General features: G+C 42.6%; 1 protein-coding gene across 2 annotated transcripts in view; it reads left to right on the plus strand.

The window, feature by feature from the left end:
* Positions 1-27309, plus strand: part of GAS7 (growth arrest specific 7) — an 83540-nt gene that overhangs the window by 47654 nt on the left and 8577 nt on the right. For both annotated transcript variants that reach the window (XM_088535984.1, XM_088535985.1), the window contains exons 3-8: positions 3353-3424; positions 4722-4807; positions 7698-7751; positions 15749-15838; positions 18170-18285; positions 24657-24731. In XM_088535984.1, the coding sequence (XP_088392110.1) occupies positions 3353-3424; positions 4722-4807; positions 7698-7751; positions 15749-15838; positions 18170-18285; positions 24657-24731 (493 nt within the window). The remainder of the gene's footprint in view (positions 1-3352; positions 3425-4721; positions 4808-7697; positions 7752-15748; positions 15839-18169; positions 18286-24656; positions 24732-27309) is intronic.

Genomic DNA, 27309 nt, shown 5'->3' on the forward strand with positions numbered 1-27309 from the left:
GTTGCACGTGATTGCTGTTATAATTTCCCCCTCCTTGCATCTACATACCCACACAGTCCTTCTGCCTTTCCTTAGGGCTGTTTTCTCCCACCCACAATCTCAAGGTATGAAGTGCCATGAAGCCCATTCATTACAAATGTGGGGCATATCTTAGCAAAAAAAGGGGAGTGAAGGTGAGAGGGAACGCTGACAGCACTTTGTTTCTGGTTGGGTAGATGAGATATGAACAATTTCTACATGACACTGGCAAGAGCACAGGGAATCTGAAGCAGATGGGTGCAGCTGTGGGGCATGCTCTATGTTATTGCAAATACGCTTCTAATTCTGCATGTTATCAGATACAGTCCAGAGGAGCTCATAGGATCTCCTCTGTGGCATTCAGAAGGGACAGGAGAGAATTTTGGTTGCTGTTCTTCATTCGTGTCACAGTGATCTGTGCAGCCTGTGTCGCTTCTCCATATCCAGGAATGGGATTTGGAGCTCAGCATGACACATTACTGCAAAATAAAAACAAACAAAAACCAACCAAACAAAAACAAAGAAATTTGAACCTATTTTTAAAATATGAGCTAGCACTAGAATCTAAGTGACACCTTGTGATTGCAACAGATCCTTAAGATTGGGAGAAAGGGGAAGAAACAAACCTGGAGTGCTCCTATCTTGCCTTTCCATTCTCATAGTTTGAGCAATGAAATAGTGGGGCAGGTAGCTCGTAGCACAGTGCTAAACATGACACGATGCAGACATACTAGTTTCATTCCAGAAGGCAATATAAATGTACTCAGGAGGGATTATGCTAGACCTTAAATCTCTGATATTTGGTTGATGCTATAGTTTCAAACTCTAAAGCAGCTGTTTTGGACCCTCAGAACAGTGCTACTGCACTCATGCAAGTGGTGACAGAAAATGCCTTCATCAAGTGCTACACTTTGATCACTAAAATAATCTACGCTGAGACCTCTTCAGAAACCGTCTTTCTTAGGTAACATGAAGGCCCAGAAAGTGTTGCTCTGTGAAGGCCTGACACATCATTTCATTTCCTATTCTGCCAAACAGATGCACAGTGAACTTTCTCCCCCTGAACACTACAGGTTTCCTCTTTCCTTTGGGAGGAAATGTTTAACCACATCTGTGAAAACCCCCTCTCGTTTTGTTGGCATGTAGATCTTGGCTCTTGAGGCTCTTTTTCCTCTCATTGCATTGTTTCGAATTGAACAACTGCCTTTCTCCTGCCTTGCTGTTTAGTAACTAATTTGCAAACGTCTCCTAAGCTTGGTTCTTAGAACTCTAGTTCTTTCTATTCATAGTTCTCCTTCACAGTCCAGAGGATGACAAGGAAGCCACTAATTATTTCTTCCATTCATTGGCTAAATAGAATAATTAATACAGGGCCGATAAAGGAGGACAGGACTTTGTCAGTACTAATTTACAGTCTGCGACAGTTTTTAGCTTGCAGCTCACATCCCATCTGTAAAATTGGATGAGATGTAGAATCTTAAATGATATTTAATCTGTTCCTAATAGCAACGATCATTGTTTTATCACCATGGTAAAAATAGTGTGTATATATACACACACACATAGAGATTTTTTTCAAGCATGAGTATAAAAAGCTGCATTTTATACTCAAATACAAGTGGCTATATCCAATACAATGCTATCTCTCATCAAACTTTTTTGTACAGTTGTAGTAAACAATCATTTTCCCCTCAGACATTTGTTCCTAATCGTGACTAAGCTGCTTTGTAATTTTGTGATATTATCTTGTTAAATTTAGTTGGTTCCAGTAGATGGCCTTACAGCAGTATAGTCTTGCTTAAGGTTAGTTTCCATCTCTGCTTTGGCTGATCAAATAATTAGTTTATTACTCTGTGGACAAAATGACTCTTTTTTTTTTCTCTCAGCATTCAAAACAAACGAGGCTTAAAACATTCATAGAATCATAGAATCATAGAATCATGGTCTCCACTCGGCAGAGAGCTTCCGCCAGGAAGACTGTGGCGACCCAGACTGAACCGCCACAGAAACATGCAGCGGTCCAGGTTTCTGGCTGCGGGGAATGCCTGGGCCTCTCCACGTTACCGGGGAGTGGCGAAAGCACAGCCTGCCTCAGGTGTGAGCAGGTGGATGACCTGCTCAGCCTGGTGGCGGAGCTAAAGGAGGAGCTAGAACGACTGAGGGCCATCAGGGAATGCGAAAGAGAAATCAGAATTTTATCTTTATTTAATGATGCACACATATATTTTAAGCCAAGACAAGCTGCCACATAAAAGACAATGCTTATCAGTTGTTTTATCTTATGTTTATTTCAAACATATTCTCATCTTGTTTCATGGAATTTATTAACTTACAACCCAATTCACAAAAAGCCTCCTCTTGATTTTAGGTCTCCTCTTGATTCATCAAAGCTTCTAGTCTTCCAGGCTTTACCCTTGCAAAAAGGAAAAAAAAAAAAAGCTCAAACAAAATATTTTTCTTTGCAGCTAACCGGGTGCTGAGGTTGGAGAAAGGGAGAAGCAGAGAACAGGGGTAGTGTGTCTTGAACCCATCACAATGTTGTGCCATGGCACCTTCCCTTGTTTGTGGTCCCAAATTCCATACTTTTTCCTGAAGTGAGGAACCTAAGGCAATCCTTGTGCATCCAAATTCTGCCATTGTAATTTTTAGGAAGTTTTAGGAGGAAAAGTCCTCTTCCATGCTAAAGTCTCTGCTGTCCCATTCCGATGTCCTACTTCACAGAAATTCAACATCCAAAACTTACAGAACTTATTGAACTTACCCAGCTTGCAGGATTTATTGAATTAGTCTTTTGGACGGAGGGCAGGGGTAAAAGCACTACCAACACCCACTATCCTTGTGCGCACAATAAGAACGGTGACTGGGGCTGGCAGGGCAGGACATTTCTCTGCATGAGCAGTGACTGGCCAGGCTGAGGCTGATTTAGCTACACCTGGAAGTGCTGCTGCACGGATCATGGCAGCAGTTCAGAGTCATCTCTGCATACAGCTGTACTGCTTGGCTTTTCGCCAGGCAAGGCCTTGGGGCACACCTGAACTGGAAGAACCAGTGATGCAACTCCAAATCTATGGAATTTGCAGGCAGAGCAGAGATAGGTGAGTGATCCTGTGCTGGCTGGGAAGGGAGGGGGAGTGGGCAAGGGATGAGTTCCAGGTGGCTTGGAAGAAGACACAGGAAGATGTGGGAGGATATGGGCAAGGCGAGGAGGTGCCTTACTAGGTGAGAACCTAGAGTCAAGAGAACATTCAGGATCATAACCTGAGTGTTACAGGTGCGTAGCCCTGAGGTGTGCATAAGGCCTTGAGTACAATTAACTGTTGTTTTCCTTTGACAGAGACAACCTGGGAGAGGCCAAGCAGTGTGCCTGGGACTCCAAAGAGCCCTGGGACACAGAAGAGCCCTGCAGGTACTGTTTGCTTCCTGCATCTGATCACTGCGTTGGGTAAACCTACTTCTCTGCCAGTCAGCAGTGCAAAGGAAAATGCTCTGGCTTTGTGGGATTTGTATTTAAGGTACATGGTCCTGTGAGTGCAGCAACACCAGGACTTTCCTTCCTGATATATCTTGCCTATTGTTTCCCTGCTGATACATCTGGTCTGTTGTCTGGTCTGATGAGAGCTGATGAAGGGCACCTGTGGAGTGTGTGGCCAACCAGCCAAGGGAGCAAAAGATGAGGTTGGTTTCCTGGTGCGTCTTTCAGATTGGGTAGGAGAAACAGCAAGCAGAGAGGAATGTGGACTGGCTGTATCCTTTTTCCATAGCTCACATATGCAAAGGAAAGTGCTTTAGCACATGGTAGTTACAGGGCTGCCCGCTTCACCTCTGACCCGCGCTAAAATTGTTGGGATTCAAGTAAGACAATTTGCCATATTGAACACTTTTAGATATTACAGAAAGACATAGAACAGCGATAACAGGTGATAAGCTTAAAGGCTATTGCTGTAAATAATGAGGCCTAGATTTTTTTTTTTTTGACAGAAATTTTTAGCACTGATACATGTCTTTGCTGACAGAGCTGGGTGGGAAGTACTCTTGGAGGCTGTGCATTTTGATGTGACCAAAAGATTTGTAACATAGTCCATTATCTTTTACTAACCTCACTTTGTGCATCATTCTTTACTCGGTATATTCCAAAAAGAAAGTACCTTATAGCTGTGTACATGATTGGTTCTCTTTCTGAACCATAAACTTCTTACAAGGCTTGTTTTCTTGACATAAAGAGTCAATCTCCTCTAGGGTGTTTTTTTTGTTTTTTTTTTTTTGTTTTGTTTTGTTTTAATATATGGAGAGATATTCATGTCTTCAAACACTTCATTTTACCAAACAGGGCTATGGCAACTATTTTGAGTTTTATGACTTTATTTTCTTGGCTTTTCTAGCTGTTTAATTCTTGTCGTAGCTCCTGACAACAGTCTGCTTCAGGATGCAGAGGGGAGAATGGGACATGGGTTACGTTTCAGCAGTGTACATTTCTGGGTTCTTGCTGGGTTGCTGCTAACACATCAAATAGGAGATTCAACTAAAAATCTGTTGGGATGGGGAGAAGGATTCATACATTTCATAGATTGGAAGCAAGGAAAGTGGGATCTCAAAAAAAAGTACCCTAATACCTCTCCATTCAATTACGTGCTCAGTTTTTAGAAGGCAAATTTATGTATTTGGTACCTACCAGAAGCCTGCTAACTCTCTACATGTCCTTACAGTGAATGGCTACCATGTCTCTGGGACCCCAGTACATCAGCTGGATTCCAGTCATATGAGCCTCCGAAGAAACACTGGGGAAACACAGGTAAGTTCTGGGGAACAATCCAAACAATAGTATAAAAAAATATGTCTTTTTAAATAGTTTAGGAATCTTCCCAGAGCAGAAGGTCAAGATGCATTTTATTTTAGAAACTACCAGATCCATCAGATTCATTGCACTTAGAAAAAGTTAGTTGTGTCCAACTGGTAAACCAGTACAAAAGTACATGTTTTTGAGATTTTTGTCATATTTTGTCATTCAATTGCAGGACATTACTGCAAAGATGATCATACACTAAATCCCTAATGTTCATTACAATTTCTGTGATACAGAGCTAGGATTTCAATCACGTCATCTCTGTAGAGAATAAGATATTTTCTGGAAAGCTGTAAAGACAAAGTGAGAGAGAAGAGAGAAGAAATAATGAGACTCCTCAATCTTTTGCAATGGGTGATGGTCCAGTGGCACCTGCAGGATGCATATAACTGGCCTGTGTTAAACCAGTCCGCTTCCATTTCAGTTACTAGAAATAACCCCACAAAGTTTCTGGACACTCAAACCTGTCTCTAGGTCAGGCCTGCCCCCCTGGCCAGCCTCGTGGTCAGTCCCCTCTCTAGACCTGAACATCAGCTTCCATCTGCATCACATTTATATTTTCTTTCCACTCGAATTTTTTTCTCCCAAAGACAGTATTCACAAAGAACTTTTCTGAAGTTTTTTATCAATTACTTCATGTATTTTCTGTGCATCCTTTTATTGGCCCCCTTGCTCTGCCTTAGGCAGCCTGTGCCTCACCCACTTCATCATCCTTGGCTATCTTCCAAATCACTGACTCTTACTTCATTTGACAACTGATTTCCCCAGCCTGTTTGTCCAACTTTTCAGTAAATATCCCTGTACTTTTTCTTGCCCCAACTCATGTCCCTTTAAGACTCTTCCATACCGGTCTCCCAGTGCAACATGGTGCCCTCTTCCAGCTCTCCCTTAAAAATCTTTTTTGCCCCACCGCTTGCCAGAGCAGCAATCATTGAATAGCTGCTGGGACTAGTTTCCCACTGATTTCCAGGCACTTCATTCTTCTGCACTATTTTTTTCTTCCGAGTAGTTCACACAGTCCACTGTAGACTGCATGTGGGCAGCTGAACTAGGTCAAAAAGCTTTTTAGAAACTGAAGTATAGTGTATTACCATGTCACTTCAATCTACATGTTTGCTGTGACTCCCTTAAAGAACTTGAATTAATTTGCATGTTGTGTCTAAAAAAAGCAGTGTTAACCTTTGTGCAAGATAGCTTGTTTCTTAATGTATCTGTTTTATAATATTTTTGCAGTTGGCTTGGCATGCCAGTCACAATTACTGAATTCCCCCCAGAGCTATTCTGGTAACAACACTTGGCACTTTCCATTTTTATGGCATTGAGACTAATTCAAATTTACAACTGCAGTTTTGGTCAAATTCACCTCAGAGATACAGTAGGAGTCCATTTTCCTGCACTGGTTTGCTTAGTTCACTCAACCACATCAGACTGACAAAAATCCCTTTCATAATTTCCCTCATTCAAGGTGCTTCAACAGTCCCCTTGGCACTTTCTTTCCATTACTCCTTCCATATGGGGGTTTCCAAATTAAATCCCTGGCTTCGTTCCTGCTTTGAACTATAACTAGGTCTATTACTAGTTGCTGATGCTATTAACTCTAACAGTGACTTGTGTTCACACCCATTTGGGAGTCTCTTTTTCCTGGGAGCTGTGAATGCTTTTGCGGAAGAGTCCTTAAGAAGGAAAACCCCTGGCCATATACTCTTGATTTCAACGTGGTGTTTTTTCCAGAGCTGTTCTGTGTATGGCCTCGCACAGCTTGGTCAGTCAGCCTCTTCTCACTCAGCCACGGTCCATCCCAAGTTCTTTTGCCTCAACTGCCTTATCTGTGCTGCCAGAGTGTAACTTACAGGTGCTCTCCATGATCATTCTCAGACCTGGGGAGCAGCCATCGTGCAAACAAATGCTGGCTACATCCTTTGGGCATGCACAGCCACATTTCTTGGAAGCAGGTCAAGGGGGGAAAAGCCACATCTGTGAACAAAGCAGAGCTGCACGGTGCTGGGCACGGCGCCAGGCCTTGTTTGCTGCTTCCTAGAGAGCAGCTCAGCGCTGCCTGCTCAGGTTGTCACAACTTCCACGAACAGAGCCGCAGAGTGGCTGTGCTGCCGGCCAGTGACACGCCAGTATGGGACCTGACTCCCTTTAACCCTGGTCACTTTGCTGTTGTGGCTGTGGGGACATTCAGGTTGGAATTCGCAAGGAAATCCTGCTGTTCTGCATCTCAGGGGTTCCGTCAGCACAGGCCAGTACTGGCTCAGTTCCCATCCGTGCCAGCACGGTCGCGCTGGGCTCGTCCACACACTTCCCAACGCTTCCCAGTGTGGAGGTTGACCCCCTGAGCACAGGGACAAGGTGTGTGGGGTGGGAGGTGATAGCGGTGGAGGGCAGAGGAGGTCAGTGACTCTTGGGGACGGTGCTGGCAGCGCCCCGTGCACCCACACGCTGGGGCCTGCGAGTGCCCGGCCCGCCGGGTCGCATCCCCCTCGGCTTCCCGTCCTCCGTGTGGGGAGCACGGCCCGAGAGGGGCCGGTTCCAGCCCCGGGGACCCCGGGTTGGCGGCGGGGCCTGTCCCCGCGGCGGGGCGGAGCGCGGCGCCCCCGGCACCGCCCCGGGGGCTGGCGCGGGAGGCGGGCGGGACGCGGCCGTCGCTCCGCGTCCTCGCAGCAGCCTCCGCCGCCCGGCTCGGCCCGGTCCGGTCGCCATTGGGTTTAGCGGGGTCTGGGGGGGCATCCGCCGCGGTGCCGGGCTATGGGGGCGGCGTAGCGGCAGCCCCGCAGTCCCCGCCATGCTGGGCTCCGAGAGCGCCCTTGACGATGCGCCCCGCGTGTCTCCACAGAGCCCCGGGTCCCCGGCTGCCCTGCGGAGGCAGAGCAAGGAGAGCAGCCTCACGGTGAGTCCTGGCGGGGCGGCGGGCACGGCAGAGCCCTTGGGGCACGGAGGAGCTGGTGGGGAGCTCCTCGGTGGGGAGCCGGCGACAGCCACCCGGCCCTGCGTGGGGATGAGGTGGGGGGCCCCGATGGCATCCCCGGCCGCATCAGCAGGAGCGGACGCTGCCATCGAGACAGGGGAGGCTGCACTTGGCGCCTGTGCAGCCGCATCTGGAGGGCTGCGTGCGGTCTGGCGTTGCCTGCACACGGGGGACAGTGATGCAAAGGAGAGAGACTGGAGGAGGCTGCCAGCATGAGCAGGAGCTGATGCGAGTGATGCGGGAGGGGAGGCTGAGGGAGCTCGGCCCGCAGACGACCAACTGCACAGGGGTCTCTAGCCCTTCAGGCAAGTAGAAGGGGCCAGAATCAGAGCCCGGTCAGGGGGACACAGTGAGATGACAGGAGCAGCGGTTGTGTCGTAAGACGGGAAGTTCCAGTTAGGCAGAAGGAACAAATTCTTCACCGTGAGTAATTTTGCTGTGGTTAAGCACTAAGAGTCCCAGAGAGGCTTTGGGATCTGTGGCTTTAGGGATTTTCAAAACATAGTTCCAATATGCCCTTTCTTATGATTCTGGGATGAACAGGAGGTAAGGAAATAGCTGAAAGTGGGAATGTGCTTTCTGCAAAGCTGCTGGCTCCGGATCAGGTGTCCTGAGCACCCACTGAGCTGTTCTCCAATTTCTCTTTGCCCTTGCTCCAAAATGCCCTGAATACTTGAAGAAATATTAAAAAATTGAAGAAACAAAAGTTAAAGGAAACACTCATTGCCCTTCCAGACTCAAATTTTTCTCAAATACCTTTTGTCAAACAGTGTTTTTCTCAGTCCAGTTGGAGATTTGTGATGAAAAGTGAGATTTGTGATGAAAAAAGAATTTAGGTGTCAGTGTGCAGTTAATCTTGCACTTACTTTTAATAATTAAATAGAGTTGGTTCAATTAAGGTGTTTTCATTATCACATTTACAGACATTAATGTCATCAGTATGACTGGGGACGTCATCTGGAACACAGTTTGCAATTCTGGACTTCTCAGTACAGGCAAGATATTTAAAAACTGGATGGAAATCAAAAGAGATTAATAACAGTGCCTGGAAATAGAATGGTTTATTTAAAAGGAAGTAATAAAGAAGATAAATGAATAAACAGTGATAAAGGAAAGCGAATAAACATAATTACAGCCTGCAAACACTGGAAGGGTGTAAAATCCAAGGCAACAGAAAGAATAATTTAGTGTTGTACGTTATTGCTTAATTGTATGACTGTTTTTACAAGAAGGACGTTATTGTCTTGTCTACATTCTCGAGTATAGCTTGTTGCTTTAACCGTCAGTGTGTGTAACTCCCTGATTTTTTGATGACAGCAGGTGGGGTTTCAAAAGGAATTTGCATACCAGTCTCAGATGGGACTGAAACATAAGCCATGTAGATAGCATTTTCTGGAAAAAAAGTAAAATGTCTTCAGTAATATGCTTGGTTATCAGAATCAGTCTTTAGGATTGAAAAATGTGTTGTAGATATATAGAGATATTTTGGTACAGTTATGAAATAATTCTAAGTCTATTGGTTTTGACAGATTTGCAAATGTCCTGGGGAATCAGCTGGAGGATCTTCAGGGACGTGGTAGCTGGGACTGGAAAACCAAATTTTTGGGCTGGTTCTCAGCCTGCTCCCTATCGGTATCTGAGAGACAGGGGCAGACCACAGATTTAATAGGAGGAGACCACAGATTTAATGGCTGGTCCTCTTGGGCTGGACATGGCCTCTGGATGGGATGTTCTGTGTTTCAGAATGCCGTAGGAGCACGGAGGCATGCATGTTTCTGCAGAACTTGCTATTTCTAGGGGTGAGGACTCAGGTTGTTCACTGAGGGTGGTTTTATACTGTTTTTTTTCTGCTGGCCTCTGTGCCATCTGGTAGTGTCTGCAAATCAAGGAAGTGTTGTGTTATGTAAGGATCGCCGCGTGTGCATTTCTGTAGCAGAAGTCCTACGCTTTAAAATATGGTGCATCAGACAGACAAAAACAAGCTAATTTTAACAGTTGTTTGCCCCAAGCCATTGCTTGCATCAAGAGAGTATTATGAAAGATGGTATTCTTATATCTAGTGTAAATAGCAAAGCAATGCAACTTTTACCTCCAGTAGGAGATTACATTTGTTCAGGCGTTGCTTGAGCTGATGTTGGGCCATTCTGGTTCACAGAGTGACGGGCATGTCCCTAGCTATGGTTAAATGGCTTTTTGGGTCTTTGAGCAGTCAAGATGTAGCTTCCCTTGTTGCAAAGGAGAATTGTGTGATGGACATGTGGGGCTGAAATGCAGCAAACACCAATCCTGGGGTGCCCAAACTGCTGAAGACTCTTAATGGCACCACAAGCACAGGCTGCAGTCTAGCCACTCTTCGTCTTGGTGCATTCAGCAGAGCAGTAAGAATTTGCTACATCCTTCCTAGGAATGGAGCTGCATTTGTAAGTTCAAAGAAGAGCTGGGGAGCGTGGATTGCTCTTGCTTTTGGCCATCCTGAACACAGTTGTAAGCTAGAGTATTTCTTGTCCATATGCACCCAGCAAGTAGCGTAAGATGTTTTCTGTTCAGTAAACAGATGTTTCCAAAGCTGTTCATTTCCCTGCTTTCTTTGGAAAGAAAACCCCCTGCTGGGTTTATATCACAGAACTATTATGAAACTGCAATTTGTGCAAATTACTGATGCTCACTTAGGAAGCAGAATTGCAAGCCCGTTGTCTGCATTGATTTTTCAGTGAGTTTGGAGGTGCATATTGTTAGTTTTAACCTGTATAGTTCGCTGTCTGATCCCTGAAGAGTCACCTCGTTGCCCATGTGATGCACCCAAATTTTAATTAGGATACTTGGATAAACCAGAGCTCCTGCACTGTAGATGAGGGAGATTTTACTGGCAAAGACCTTTTAGCAAGCTCTTGGGTATTGAATTCAATTCATTTTTCTGCCTCTGTCCTGAAGAGACTAGGATCTGCTGTTTCTGAACATGCTGCAGTGCTCTTCCTTATTCCTCTAAGGCTAGAAAGAAAGGAAAGATGATCAGGAATTATGCTTCCTCTAGCTCCATGTTTAATTTATGGAATGGGATCCCATGGTGATTTTTGATGTTATTTATAGCAACACAGTGGAAATGATTTTCTTTCTGTAAGAAACAAAGTTGTTTTCTTGAGTAAGTTTGTTAATAAAAATGAAAACATTTGCAAATGACCATTCAGAAACAAGGAAACGTCCAGGTGCTTTTTGTATGGTGCTGAGGGAGAACATCTCTTCCTCGAACTGAGACAGTGGTGGTGGTGGTGAGGACAGGACCTCTGAGCATTGTACCTGGCAGGAGGTGGGAGCAGGAGAGTGGGAAACAGCCTGTGTTTTTTCACAGTGTTGGCATCGAGCGCCTGAGCCGATTCAAGCACATACTTGTCCCCAGGCTCCATGCCCTGTGTCTACCTCCCTCTGTGCTGCAGGCGCTGGATCAGGATCCTTGTTAGCCCTCATAGCTTGTAGGCTCAACAGCAGATATCTCGCAAGATGGGCATGAGAAGCATCCACAGGTTTGTGTGAGCCATTGCATCTTTCTGTGGTGGGCAAGATTCAGGCTGCAATTTTGTTAACAGAGTTCACATTTATAATTCATGTGCATCGTTTGTGAGGCCCTGTGTTTCATTTGAAGCGTATCTGATAATGTTGTGTTTCTGCATGATAAATTGCTTGTGTGTGGGTTTCTTTCTGAAAAACACTTGAGTGCCTTAACAAGGAAAAGCATGATATGGAAAATGCCAGCATTTATATTACTTATGTTGGACACAGAACTGAATGCATGCTGCAAATGGGAAGGGAGGGTAACCTACATGTAATAGCTTCGTATTTTATGTGGCTGTGCTCTGCATCTATAATTACCACAACATGAGGTTGCTAGTAGTTCAGTTCCATTCTCCATCCAGTCTGGAGTTGGTAATAAGGCCGAGTCTTTCAAAAATTCGTTGCTTTAGTGTTAGGGCACTGACCAAATAATCTCTGGACCTCTCTACAGATAAAGTCAATAAACTGGGTTCCTAAAAAATCTGGGGAAGAAAACCTAACCTTCAAAATAGAGAATGTCTGTTTTTTTTTTTTTTTTTGGTTAAAGTTTAAAGCTTTGGTTGTTCTGTTTCCTTTTTTGTTTTTGCCAGCATAGCTCCATTTGGGTAGGTGACATTAGAATACACGTACTGGAGTGGCCTGTTGTACATTTTGTTTTCAGGTCTCAGTCGAGTTTGTAAAGCAAATGCCTAGAGTTAAACCAAACATGGCTCGGACAGATTTTCTTCTTTTGTCACCCTTTTATAACTCAAACATAAGCAAGAGACAGCTAGGAAGTAAACAGCATGTTTTACTATCACTACCAATACACTCACATGATGTATCAGTATACTGATGTATCTGCAAAGTGAAGAGTTGCTTTTGGTGTTAATTGGTATAGAGGCAAAAGTATTTTCACCTATTTTTTTGAGTTTGGTAGACAGAGAAATGCATCAAATAGTGTTGCTTGCCTATTTTATCTATTTATTTATTTAGCATCAGTGTTGTCGTCACCATATTTTTGCAGAATGTTTTCTTTGCCCGTGTGAATTTTTATGATCTTGGCAGTCGAGTGGCTCTAACAAATATATTGTGGTGTCATTAGAGTTCAGAGACAGCTGAAAATAGGGTTTGCTTTCCTTTTGATAGTTTGTTTAGCATATGCTTGGAGTACTCCTTGTAGCTGTCTTTGAACTGAGGTTATGTTGTTGCAAGATGACAACACAATTATTTTTATTAGAGAACAGGTTGGTGAGGCTTTAAATCATAATGAGGTTGATTTTCATCTGAGCTGGTCCAAGGGGAATCTGCTTAACATAATGCAAGTCATAATGCCTTGTTTTCTCTTAAAGTTCTATTACCCTGTCATTAGGTCAAGGTACGTATTTTAACTTGCTTGGTTTCTTGCTAGCAAGTATAGCTGCAAAAATCACTTCCCTCATGATTTTCCTTCAGGCCTTAGTCACCACTGTTGAAAGATATTAGCACTTCTGTTGTCTTGCTGGATGAATTTGACTTTTGCACTTAACCTGATCCACCATCAAGTATGAAATTAGTGAGATGAGAGGTCAGTAGAGAAGGAAGTGGAAGATGGGGCTGATAAAACTATTCAATGATGTGACTAGTAAAGGTCAGGACTTCAGTTTGAAAAGGATATTTTGTCTCTCTTTAGCATCAATCGAAAGGAAAAAACAATACTGGGACTGACGTGGTAGTACCAAAGAGTTCTTTCTAGAAATCTTTGATTTTGGAAAAAAGAAGAAGAGCACAAGAGGACTGTGATATGGACAGAATGTGGTTACTTTAATCTGTGTTGCTTTTTGTCCTGGTAATTTCTGTTACAAAATGCAACCTTTTTTACCTGTAAGGTGTGTTGTCACTGTGTGTTGTTTCAGCTCTGTGTTCTGGATCAGAGCTTGTCAGGAGCTGTCTGCTTGTCTGTGCCCTGAAAGCAGCAATTTGGCTTGAAGTTCCTAGCTGGTATTTTTAAAACAGTTGAGGTCGATCGGTTCTAAAACTCACTGTAGGGAGTGAAAAGAGTGAAGCTTTTTATATGGGGTGTTTAATACCTTTTTTTTTTTTTTTTGCATCCCCTTATATTTTACCTGCCTAGTGCCTGAGAGCTGCTCAAGAAACCTTTCCCTGTTCTGGATGTGCATGAAAAGAAAGCTGGCCAACCAAGTCCTTGATCTTTGGAAAAGTCAAAATCACATGAGGCTTTTACAGCTGCGTGTGTGTGCATCCCATGCTACTGCAGGTTACATTTGGACAGGACACAAGAGAGAGTGGAAGAACACCTGCCTGGGGACTGTTTGGTGGACATTTGTCTCATTTCTGCTTTTCAGAGTTGACAAAGTGGTTTTCGTTTGCTTGTCATCACACAGTGTTATGAGGTGTGTGAGCTCCACGGCACGTGTTGTGGTGTGTTTCTGGTCCATGCTTGCCCTATGCCTCTCCACAGCCTTTGGGACCATGTGGTCAAGTTCCTGAGCACTTGCCATGGTTGCAGTAATGTCTCCCGCTATTGTGGCTAAGCTGTCCTCTCATTAAGTACATCTCTGGGCTTGGCTTGACACAAGGGTTCTTTCTGTGTCTGGACAGAGAAGCAGCACACCCTCATAGCTGTTTAGGTGCCCATATTGCTAGGTTTTCTCCTCTGTGGGTGCTTATTCAAGATGATAGACTCTGTTTGCAGGTTTGTAGGTCTAGTGGTCCCCAAATTGCAAGGGAAGAGAACCTAACCCACTTAACCAGAAGAACAGGGCAAAGATGGGCTTTCAGTGCTGCCCTGAGATCACTGAGCTGACAAGGAAGAGGCCGGAGAGTAAAAGGTTGACAGAGATGGAAGGCTGCTTCTGCAAAACCTCCATCATAAATGGCCTTTGTGCCTGACAGTGTGATAGTGACAGGTCAGCCTAAGGTAATGAAGATAACTAATTCTTCACCCAAGTCTGGGCAAGCCCAGCTGAGTGTGACTCTTTACTGATGCACACCATGATGCTATAGGAAACCTTGAATGCCTGGACAAGAAGTGCGTGAGGAAGTGTTAGCAGAAGAGTTTGCAGTCCTTCGACTGTCTCATGCATGTTTGGCTCTGAACTGAGTTGAAGTTTTATAATTCCGCATAGGTTCTTCCACAGGATCATGTGGGAGCTATGATTTTCTTTAGGAGAAACAGGACAAAGGTCTGCCCAAAAGCTCTTTTGTTACATACAGGACAGTCACCAAAACTTCAGCATGGGCAAACAACAGGGAGCCAAAGCGGGGTTGTTGGAAGAGCGCTGTATCAACTAGTGCATTGATCTGCCGTTATTAGTTTATACCAGGTCAGCACTTTGCAGCGTTTGCTGTGTCTTTTTGATCCTCTCTGAATAGCCTAAAGGCAGATTTACTGCGTGTAAGCAGTCCTGCCCGAGGTCTGTCTGTGGAACCCTGTCCACAACTTTGTTCTTGGATTTGCCTTGAACATTCAATTAAGCAAAGATAAAGCGCACAGTTACATGTGTGAGTCTCTTCCATCCCTAATTTCTGTTAATCCCTTGATTAGTATACAAGAACCAATCATGCCTAACGAACCTATTGGCTCAGTAACAGGGACTGCTTTTAATGTGCCTGCTCAACAGGGATTTTAGGACAGCGTTATTTACTGCACACTGACTCTTGCTGATGCTTCCCCTGAAGGGCTTAAGTCTAGAGTTATTCTGCAGTGATTGTGACACTCTTTATATACCCTCTGCTTTTATCAGGATACATTTTGTAGTGAGATAACTTAGTGAGATCTTGAATGTTTTTTATGCCTTTGATTAATAACTGTGTTCTCACAAGGTGCTGTGTGTTTTTGCAAACTGAAGTTTAGCTGATGTTAGAGCATTTCCATCCCTTTTTGCAGGAGTATCACCTTCATCTGAAAAGATCTTTGAGACTGAATGAAGGGCTGTGCACTGAAGAAATAATATCTTTTCTGTAATTCTGTAGAAAGCAAAAGTAATCAAGATTTTCTGATGAAATATTCCAGTTTCAGTGGCTTCAGTGTTTTCTGCTTGTGGTAAAAGTGTTTCTTTAAAAAGATTCGTTTCTCTTGTTCCTGTTTTTCTGTCACACATTTCTGAGGGATCTAGGAGGACTCCTTGCATGGTAGCTTTCAGAACCAAGGAAATTCTCCTCATGTGGAGCTGGTAGGTTGTTTTTCTTGAAGCTGACACTACAGCTTGCTCTGAGGGGCTTTCTGAGAATGCTTATCTTCTGTTTCCATGCAACAACTAACTTCTCTTTTCTGACATGCATTCAGAATAGATTTTCAGATTGGAGTGTATTTACATAAGCTTCTATTTGCATATTTCTCTTCAACAGTTAAATTTCACTGCCTTCTAACTGTCTTTTTTCTTTTTTTTTAGATAAACTGTGTGACCTTCCCCCACCCTGATGTAATGCCAGAGCAGCAGTTGCTGAAACCCTCAGAATGGAGCTACTGTGATTATTTCTGGGTAAGCAGACAGCCACATGCCATATTGCAGCTTTTGAGCTTCAGCAAAAGTGGAACAAATAGCTTGACTTGTATTAAAAGGCACTTAAGAATTTGGGCTGAACTTTGGTGCGTTAGGGCAGTGTGAGGGAGAATGAGGAAGCCCTCTGAAGACTGCATAGAAACCAGTCAGCCACTCTCAGTATGTGGAAAATTATTAGAAGAGTGCCCAGAAAGGCAGAGTGAGCTTGTCCAGCTGGAAGCTTTGGTCACGAAATGGAAAGGATGTGGGAAAAACTAAGTATCTCAGTCTCTCAGTTGAAAAGTGTGTGCAATTGGAGAGAGAGGGGATAGAGAGATGGATGAGAAACAGGGAATATTTAGTAGAGGTTCCTCAGAATGCAAGAACTAGGGATGTACAATGAAACTAGAGGTATCAGATTTGAAACAAGCAGTTTGTCACGAACTTCGTGAATGCATCAAATTGTACAACTCATTCCCACAGAATGTGGCACAGGAGGCCAAATGATAAGTAGTTTTTCTTTTTTCTCTTTTTTTAAGCATGAGAGCTGTGAAGGAGAGGCTCATTAAATTCAGTAAGTCAGCTCTTAAATCAGCTTGTTCATTGCGGCCTCCAGCACAAGGAATCTGCAGTGGTTGTCTATGCTGTTTATGCCCTCTTATTCTTAGCTCCACTGCAAAAGGCAGGATCCTGAATTAACCTTTCGTTTGTGGTAGTATAGTTGTCCTTAAGCATGGAGTTGATAGAAGAAAAATCCTCCACTAGAAAACTTCACCTTTTTGAGGAAATACCACCTGAGCAATGGAAAGTCCATGAATTACAAACGTGTTCTCAGCTAACTGAATTTTTAAAATACAGTTTCACTTTTTAAAAATATTTTGTTTTTAGAGCTTCAACAACTCTTCTACTCTTAGGTACTCAGTGTTTTTGTTTTAGGTCTGTACAGGACACTGATGAGTTGCAGCCACTTACAAAAATGCACTAGCATAATTGTAAAAGATTTTGTTAATGTAATTGTAAGTGATTATGTTGCTATGTCAAAGTTGATAGTTTCTTCAGTTGCTTCCAGTCTTACAATCCAGGCAAGCCATAGAGACAGAAATGGCTTGTAGGCATATTTCTTGCATATATGTCTTTTAGAAGACACTGCCATGTTTGGTCTCTTCCATCTAAAGGAAATCACTGCTTGGCTTCTTATCTGTGCTTGGTTATGTACTGCTTTCAGTGGAAATTGACTGAAAGTTGCTTTTGCTCTGCAATCTCTTACCCTTCCATAGCTCTGCTTCCAGGACTTCCTTTTCATTCAGCCTTGTAATTCTGCCTCTGTCATCATCTTTGATCTGCTCATCCAGTTGTCTCAGTCCTGTAATGCCTGGCTGCATAACACCTAGCATGCATGTGGCCGTACATCTTAGTGTCATGCATTGAGTAATGTGGCATTTTCTCTGTGTGTATGTGTACAGCACCCAAGAGGTTGGAGCAAAAGCTGTATTTCTTAGGGAAGCCTTCTCTGAACATGTGTGCTGGAAGTGGTTGGGATGTGGAGTTGTGATCTAATGAAAAGCAGAGAGAAAAAAGAATGGATAGAGGAAAAGGTGGCTGTTGTTCCTTGTTGTAGCAGTCCTGAAGTCGACTGGAGCACGGGGTAAAAAAGGTAGTGAACAAATGTAGTGAACAAATAGCGAAACACTGAATGAATTGCAGTAAAGGAAGCTATTGAACAAGTTGCTGTTTTATTCTGCTTCCCAGTAAAGCTCTGCAGTCAGGTTGTATTTCTTTGGGTGCAGATCAGTTAGGATAGAATTTTGCAATTTGCTGAAGCTCGTTTCTAATTGTGCTGCCCCTGGACGGGGCTGTAGCATCCTCTCCTCCAGCTCTGTGTTCCCGTAAGCTCCCTTGTGTTAGCTCCAGGATCCATTTTTTTTTTTTTTGCAGGGTTGAGTTTTCAGGGCTCGTGCTTGCTGGAGCCAGCCCATGGGAGTTATCAGGTATGAAAGGCCATGGGCAGAAGGGAAGGCAAGAATGCTGTGTCGGCCGCAGCGCAGTCTTATGCTAGTTTAAGATATCCGTAAAACTTTGTAAAAAAAATAAATAAACAATAATCTGGGAATAAAAGGAGGGGGAAAGAGAAATTGTTGATACGTTCCCATGAGAGGGGTTGAGATGTTGCAGTTAGCTTATATCACAAGAGGTGCTTGCTGCAAAACGTTTTTTTGACATAGTTGCTCTGTGTTGCCACTTGCTCTATGGAGGGCTCAGACTGCCTTTGAGAACTGCTTCTGTATATTTTTGATCCCCATATTTTTTCGTTGAACTTCCTTTTCCTTCCAGGCTGATAAGAAGGATTCACAAGGGAACAATACGGTATCAGGATTTGAAATTCTTCTTCAAAAGCAACTTAAAGGGAAGCAGATGCAGAAAGAAATGGCAGAGTTTGTTCGAGAAAGGTAATTAGCACTTTGCTATCAAATTAATTATACCTGGCAATATATAGATTTTTTTGCTGACTTAGTTATTCCTTATGTATGTTAATCACTTAGCTTAAATTATGTAAAAGATGTGCTACCAGTTATAAGAGAACATTTAATATTTGTTTAATATTCATCCACATTCTCCAGTTTTCTCTCTCCAATTTCTTGCTCTGCCAACCTTAATTAGCCTTTTTAGATGGGGGTAACCAAGGAGATTCTAAGCTATAGATCTGAGGGAAAAGCATGGGCATGTGAAAAACAGTAAAAATAACATTTAGAAATGAAGCTTTTTATCTGAAACATAGAGAAGCAATTTGTCGACATGGAACATAGGTGCATTTTCTGGGAAAAGATATAAAAGCTGTCACCTGGGACTTAAACTGGTTGTGGAGGTGAATGCCATGTATAGATGTTTAGAGTGATTCTGGAGTGCTATTCATGGGCCATTACTCTGACATGGTGAGTGTACTGTGCACCAAACAAGCAGTTTATAGATGCTCAGTTGAACCTATTTACAGGGGTGATATGATATGATATTACTCATAAGAAGTGTCACCAGTATTTGAAATCATTTGTCATGTGTCCAAGCTAGTACAAATCATCTTGAGGGTGACTATTAGAACTTCAGAGTAAACCATAGGGAAAAAAATGTATTTACCTGAGAGAGTGGCAGAGCAATTAGCATTTTCACTTCTGGAGGTATCTACAGCAGTTGATAAAGCCACCATCTTCAGCTACTGCCTCACTTTTGGTGCTTGCTTAGTACTTTCTTGCTTGGCTGCTGCAATCACAACTTGGCTATATTGAATTAAATCTATAGTGGTTGGAAAAATGAATAGGCCAGCAAACAGGAACCTACTCTGGAGTTTATGGGGCAGTTTGATCAGGCAGAGCTTATAGGTAGGTGCTTTTTGTTTGTGATGTGTTTTTAAGCCCCCAATCTCTTTTCTAGTAAGATGGATGTGACAGCAGTGGAGAAATAAAAAATATAGCACAGCCAATAAAGACTGATGTAATTGCTGCTCCACATTTACTTCCTTATGCCTTTGAAGTAACAGGATCCAAATGACAGATGCTGGTGTGATTCATGAAAAACTCTGACCAAAGAAACCAGGGAGAAGAAAGGATTGCCTAGTAAAGGAAAAGAAAAATTGAGACATAGTCTTACCTTAGCTATAATATGAGGAGAAAACGAGCAGAATTGCGTGATAGAAATGACCAGGAAAAAGGGGGCGAAAGCTGCTCCAAGAAGAGGATTATGTAATGAAATTTGACAGAAAATGAAAAAGGAGCATTCAAGAGGGAGGAAAAGTTGGCGTGACATGCAAATAGGCTGCTAGAGAGAAAAGAGAGCAATTCTGACACTAGGAAAAGGTATGTCTGTGTTGTTACTAGGGGATTAAATAGGCATGTTATGAAAGAAAAGACAGAAGGAGAGTTCTATGTCTATTGGGAATAGAGAAGGTTTGGAATTGAGGTTGAAGAAGATATAGATGGAGAGTTATAAAAAGATTATTTTTTTTAAATTCCATTTGGAACAATGATTCACAGGTGCTGTGCATGGAAAAGGGTTATGGTGTCAGACTGCAGAGATCACTTAAGGAAGTTGGAGCTCAGGCCTTTATCAGTAACCTTTGCATCTCTAAGAGGGAAGCAATGGTGATTAAATCACCATTATGATGATGATGGTGATTAGATGATGGATTAGACAAGTGGCTCAGGAAATATTACTATCAAGACTTTCAGAATGATTAACTGGTAGGTATCATTCATGTGCAGAAAATATCCCTCCATACATCAGGCTTCTGCAACCAAGGCTCAGAACAGCTAAGAAAAGGCTTTATGTAGCAGCCTGGAAGACTATGAGAGTTTCTGGCTTTTCTTTTTTCACGCACTCTAAGGAAGGATAAAAACTAGGTAAATGAAGATAGAATAATCAGAAAAGTAGAGGAGGGCAGGTACAGTGACATATTTGGCCAATATTTAGATTTTTCTGCTTGTTAATTCTAATTTGACTGTAAAAAAAAATGGAAGCATTTCTACACAAAGATACAGAAGCTGGAAAATAAAATGAGAGAAATCGAAACTCTTGGTACCAGGTCATGCAACTGGACATAAGCAGCAATAGCAGACATATGGTAGATTACTAATCATTTTGGACATACAGTGATTGGCGAGAGAGGTAAAAATAGAATCATAGAATAGAATCATAGAATGCTTAGGGTTGGAAGGGACCTCTAGAGATCATCTAGTCCAACCCCCCTGCATACGCAGGGTCACCTAGAGCACGTGGCACAGGACTGCGTCCAAGCGGGTTTTGAAGATCTCCAGAGAAGGAGACTCCACAACCTCTCTGGGCAGCCTGTTCCAGTGCTCTGTCACCCTCACTGTCAAGAAATTTTTCCTTAAGTTCCTATGGAATTTTTGGTGTTTCAGTTTCCGGCCATTTCCTCTAGTCCTATCAGTGGCCACCACTGAAAAGAGACCATCACCGTCCTCTGCACTCCCTCCCTTGAGGTACTTATAGACACTGATTAGATCCCCTCTCAGCCTTCTCTTCTCCAGGCTGAACAGGCCCAGCTCCCTCAGTCTCTCCTCATAGGGCAGATGTTCCAGGCCCCTGATCATCCTTGTGGCCCTGCGCTGGACTCTCTCCAGCAGCTCCACATCCCTCTTGTACTGTGGAGCCCAGAACTGGACACAATACTCCAGATGCGGCCTCACCAGGGCTGAGTAGAGGGGCAGGATCACCTCCCTCAACTTGCTGGAGGTGCTGAAGATGCTGGAGATGCTGAAGATGCTGGAGATGCTGAAGAAAGATTAGAGGGAAAAGGAAGAAAATAATTGCAGACATAATAACGAAGATCTATTAGAAGTCTCCAAATCTGACTTGAATAAGAGAACAATCATCTTTAAAAGTCTATGGCAAAGATAGTCATGAAATTTCCTTTATACTTGCACACATTTTTTTTCTTTGGATTAGAATGAATGTGCCAACAGAAATGGCAAGGCCTAGGCATTCTCAGACATGATATTTCTTTATCAAACAAGGAACAAGAGGCAATGCTAATTTAAAATTAATTTTTTTCAGTAGATGCATTTAGAGAAGTTGCTTGCAAATAGTAATATTAAACTGAGCAATTAAGTGTTCATTCAATTCTTGTTGAATTACAAGGTAGGCAAAGATAGGATATAATTAAGGCTTTGAATTTTAATGAGACAGACTTCAAGAAATGCAGGAAAATAATTAGGAAGTTGGGTAAACTGAAAGTTCAAGGATGTGGGTGTAAAGGATAGAAGGAATTACTTAAGTCAAAAGTGAAAATATGGTCCAGCATTTGCATTCCAAGTAAACATTCAAAACCCCACAGACCTCCCCAAATAGAATGAGTCTATCAGGATATTAGGAGCAAATATTTTGGTTTTGTTTGTTTGCTTTTCTCCAGAAAAGAGCGCTCTCTTGGACTTTTGGCCATTTGTATGTTTTAGCTGAGTTGAGCTGTGCTTAGAAAACTGAAAATATATAGCAGAAGATTATTTAGCCACCTGAAATGAAAACATATGACACAGAATACTGTATTGAAGCTGATGAAGATCTGTCTAGCCTAGTGACTTTGTATTTTTGACCACTGCAAATTTAATAGCAATGGCTTCTGCAGTGCAGTTACTAACTAACTATAGAAAAAAAAATACTTCTTTTGCAGTCTGATAATTTCATTGTTGCTTCCTGATCTGGAGGAACAGTAAAAATTTTCATAGTCACACAACTGACAGGGCTGTAGATGTCTGTCAGATCTCCTCTGCCACCTCTTCTCCATGTTCCCCATGTTGTCTTAATCTATTTAGCTTCTTCTTGCATGACAGTCACATTGGATTATCCTTGCATCCCTTTTCTGTATCTCTCTAGTTTTGCTAAAGCCATCATAGGATAGCGTGACTGGAAAGAATGATTTAGGTATGGGCACGCTATGTACTCTGTCTAAAAAAGTGTAAGAAAGCAGGGAATAAACATCTGAAAAGCAATTAGAACTAATAAAGTTAAAGGATTTAAAGTGTCACAAAATCTAGTGGATGATATTGATCAAAAGACACTTAAAAATACTTCCTTACACCTTGACAAGGTATCCTGCAGTCTTAGTCATGCCAAATGACAATTTCTGCCCTGAGATTTCAGTGCTGCACTTAGTTGGCCACACAGTCAGATTTTAAGTTTTCTTACAAATCATTTGCTGTTTGTCCTTGGAAGAAAAAATGAATAATTTACAGATTAAGTAATTCAGGTGCTTATTGAGTGTCTTGTTCACATGTTCAAGACTAAATAATTGCCAGGCTTGAGGTTCAGAGGGTATTTTCCCCTGCGTCAGATTGATGGGACTTGTGAACTCTTTTGCTTCTTCTGTTTTGCCTATGCTCCTGTTTCTAAGCTGCTCTGGCAGTATTACCTCGAAACCCCCTCCTTTTGTAGGGAGCTAGGTATAGGCGAAGCCCTTGATCTATCTTGCTGTTTTTCTGACACGTTATAATTGTAGTTTGGTCTTGTTACAGCAGGCATGGGAAGCAGCATTTGCAGTGTGGGAGTGAGGAGCAGAGGTAAACTGCTGACTGGAAACGTGGGCAGTTGGAGACCAGGCCCCAGGGATCACCCAGCAGGTTGGCTGGAGAACAGAGAAAGTCATTCTTAGAGAGGGGAACCATATAATGGGAAATTAGTCAAAATCAGCAGGATATTTTCTTCTGTGAGATGCTTTAAATGGATGAGTTTGTGTGAAAAGCACTGCAAGATAGTATGTGGATACTAGAAAACAGGTAGTGTTGTTTGAAACCTGGTTAGGCACAGTGCTCCCTCTACCAGTCCTGGGACTGTACCAATGAGGGAGGGAATTTGGAGAAGGGTGCTGGCCGTCAGCTCCTTGGTGACAGCCAGAGACTAGAAATTGGAGCCTTTGAGTAACAGAGAGAATTTCTGAGTCGAGTTGCTGTAGATTTGGTATTGGGCTGTTTTTGTTCTCATGGGAGGGGGAGCTGAGGCCATGGGCCTCAACCAGGTGCATCTCATATATTGGCATCCTGTTCAGCTAGTCTATGCTTTCAGCAGTCCAGAGTACCAGTCTTAGATGTTTGGAGGGAACCCATTAGCCCTGAATATGACAAACTTAGCAGCATTTGTCTAAACACCTACTGCAAACCGGTGTGTTGAAAATTTCCCACCTTCTGTCTCCTCGGTAGAGGAAATAGGTTTGAAAACAGCCTCCTCTTCAGGATCAGGAGATCACAGTTCTCTTTCCAAGATGTTATACTGAGCAAGCTCATTGGAAAATGTACAGGTAGTCATTTGTCCTCCAGAGGAACTATCATGTACACCTTGCAAATGTTTGACTGGGAAAAGAAAGCAGGGCGGGGAGGTAATTTAGATTTTAGGGATGATGCATGTTATCTCTGAACCTTTTCTTTCCCCTGCTCTGCAGTAAAACCTACTCTTGTTACCTTGCTCAACAGCTACTCTCATTCTTCTCCCTGAAGCTATTCCTGTAGTACCAACAGCTCTTCTCTTGTACCACCAGCTTCCTTCTTTCTCTAATCCCCTCCAAAAGCAGCTCAGTTTCTTTTACTGACATAGTGCTCCTGAATGAATGGAGAGAAAAAAGCCAGGGTCTTGCTGCTACTACAGGTAGAACAGGTGAAGAGCAGAGACTGGAATCCTACACGTCTGTGCCAACTCTGCAATCTGTAACAGGGAGCAGGAACCTTCAGTGTCCCTAAGAAAGGTGCAGACCAGCACTCCAGATACAAGGAACAAGAGGAAGCTATTTATGGATTGGGTGTTTGTTATCAATTTTTCACTGTATCTTTCTTGCTGTGGGAGACCAGGCTCCAGTGGTTGATGGTAGTTCCATTAACAATGATGTGGTATTGCTTACTTCAGTCGAATTTTTTTCTGTGTTACTGCATTCCTCCATCTTTGCTTCAGGGACGTGTGTGACCCCTCACATTTGGCAGCAAACTGAAACACAAGGTTCTCAAGTGAAAGGAGGTTTATAGATAAACCATATTGTACACTGGATAGAGTTTATCCTCATTCTTTGTGCTCCTAAACTGACTTTTTCTTCTAATTTTATTGCACATGCTCTGCTGCATATATTCGTGCTCTTGCCACTGCATTGTTATTATGAGAAAGTAAGAAATGGATCCTAAAATGACTGCCAAGCACTGAAGACTGAGAGGAAGATTCCTATGGCCAGATCCCTTAAGATGCAGACATTTTCTTTAAATTATATGCTTGAGGTGATTCTGCCTTAATGTTTACTCACTAATCTTTTTATTTTCTCTTTGTACGTGTGTCTGCATAGAATAAAGATTGAGGAAGAGTATGCTAAGAACCTGTCCAAACTTTCTCAAAACTCCTTGGCTGCTCAAGAAGAAGGGTAAGTTTGTCTCTGTGCCTATTGTAGAAAACAAGAATTTCAACACAAAAGACATTCCCTCCTACACAGGTACTTGTATTTTTCCTCAGATCTCCAATTCAGAACTACTGTGAATATGGAAGAATACTCAAAACATATATAGTGCTGGAAGTAGATCCATAAGGCTAGGACAGTAGAATTGAAGTAGCATATGCAAAAGGATGAAGCAACAGTCTCTTCTCATCTTGGGTCTGGGCCTCCAAGAAAAGCATCAGGGTGTCCCTATTTGTACCATATTCACTGCATAAAAGGAAAGGAAGAAAGAGGCCTTGTTGAGGAATGCTGTGGATGTTCTTCTTCCAAGCAGTTGTTCATCTCTGGCTCTTCTGTTTCTTTCACTTACAGAGGCTGTGGAACATATCAAAGTAGAAACGCTTTGTAAACTATCAAGATAATAGGCAAAGAGCTTTAAATTGGATTGTAATTCTTCAGCAGTAATTTAATGAAATACACCACTGCAGAAGAACTGCAAGTAGTTGTAGCTGTTCTGATGTAAACCCTTTAAGCAATGAAAGCCAAGGTTTGAAATGACTGTCTTCACCCTAATTCACACACAATGTGTTTCTATTGGGGACTCTGCAATTTAGATGTTTCCTCTGCTTCCACTAATGAAGGATGGAAATTGCAAGAGGACAACCAGACTGTTGCTTGTGTTGTTCTCTAGACATCATCTTTTACTAGGGTTTCTGTTGTTCTTTCCCCATTAGGTATAGGCATCAACCTGCTCCTAACAAAACCAGAAGTCGCCTTCTTCTGTGTCCTCCTCTCACTTTCTCCAACTCCTAATAGAAAAAGGAGAGAAAACCTGAAAAACCAGGCAGGAAGGAAACTGTGGAACAGTAGCGGAAAGAGGGAGGGAGTAAGGATTGAAGCATTAAAAATGTTAAAAATAGGGGACAGAAGGGAACACTTAGCAAAGTACCCCAGCAGTGCTCAGAAATTGTCTTTAGATTTTCAAGGAGCCAGAAACACTTCACAGTGCTGCTCAATGCAGAGACGTGGAAAGATGAAGTCATGTAAAGAGGTCCTGGAATTTCTTTTCCACTTGATACTGTAGTGGCCAATGTGGCTAGGACAAGGAAAAGGCAAATGCCCTGTGAATTGCTGAGGACCAGGAGGAGGAAAGTTTCCACTTTTTTAAAAACTGAGAGAGGAAGGTCAGTCAGCAAGGCTATTTGAAGTCAGAATTGGGACTAGAGCCTGGCACACTCAAAGTATCCATATGCCAGTGTCTTCTGCTCATTCCTGAGAAGGTGTGAGGGTGGTCCCTGACCTGCACTTTGAACATTCCAGTTGCCACTGCTGTTATTCCTCCGTGGAGGATTTTCCAGCTTTGCTGCATGGTAGGCTTGGAATTGACTCAAGTATGAGATGTTCCTGAAGAGTCCTTTGGACTCTTCTGATCATAAGAGGACCCAACAGGATGTATGTGAGTGGGATGTGAGGGAAGGAGATGGAGGTAATTTACGATGCTGGGATGGTTCTAGTCATGTTGCTGTGGTTATGTTGTTGCATGTGTATGTAAGATGATATAATCTATGATCATTTAAGTTGTTGCAGTTGAATAAAATATGTATAAGATGCATAGGAGATTGATTTGTACTGAAAAGGTCAACTACGATCATGCAACTAAAATAACTAGTTCTAGTGAGAAATGGGCAGTGAGAGGGGACCTCAGAGTGGGCAGGTGATGGGCAATGTTTTGGGCTAGTAGGAATAAGCAGTTGTGACTTTGAAAAGTGTGGGGAGAGAGGAGTCAGGAAATTATAGATCCAGGTTATATAATCTCCTGGATAAGTGGTGGAAAAACCATCAAACATTCTAGAAGGATTTAGCAGAAAACAAGGTGATGACTAATTATTGTGGATGTACACGGAACAAATTATGTCAATGGAATAACGGTCTATGTGGAAGAAGGAGTCGGCATCATAACTCTTAATTTAGTGTAGCTTTTGACAATGAGAGATTCTTGTAGACAGGCAAGAGAAATGTGGCCTAAATAAAAACTGAGGGCAAAACTGTTTGAGTAAGCCTACTGTTTACCAACAGAAAGTAGCTGTGGAGTGAAATTCCATAAGGTTTATCCTTAGAGAAATGAACTGAAAAAAATGAAGATGCCTCTCAGGCATCACAGGTCGGGAAAGATAGTTATGTAACAGTTTGTGGGAGAAAGATCTGGTTGTAGTGAATCACAAGCTTATTCATCAGCAACTTTACACTAGCATCTTAAAAAAGCAATTATACTGAGATATGTAAAAGGAGTCTCTCTTATGATTTATTCCTTTTTGGTTTAACAACTGGAAGGCTTCATCTGGAAGACTGTGTAGTTTTCGTTATGACATTTAAGAAGAATCCAGGCTATTGGAGAGTCTGGAGGAATGTACCTAAAGGGATCAGAGTCTGCGAAACAACATCTCTGTAGGAAAGAGAAGGTGGAAAGAACACTTGATAATTTCAAATGCTAACAGGCTTCTACAGAAGAAATAAACTAAACTGTTCACCTAAAGTAAGGTGTGAAGTATGAATGACAATGGAAAAA

This window comes from Tinamus guttatus, unplaced genomic scaffold (assembly GCF_059628265.1).
Source record: "Tinamus guttatus ecotype Peru unplaced genomic scaffold, ASM5962826v1 Tinamus_guttatus_pri_ptg000649l, whole genome shotgun sequence".
Lineage (NCBI taxonomy): Eukaryota > Metazoa > Chordata > Aves > Tinamiformes > Tinamidae > Tinamus > Tinamus guttatus.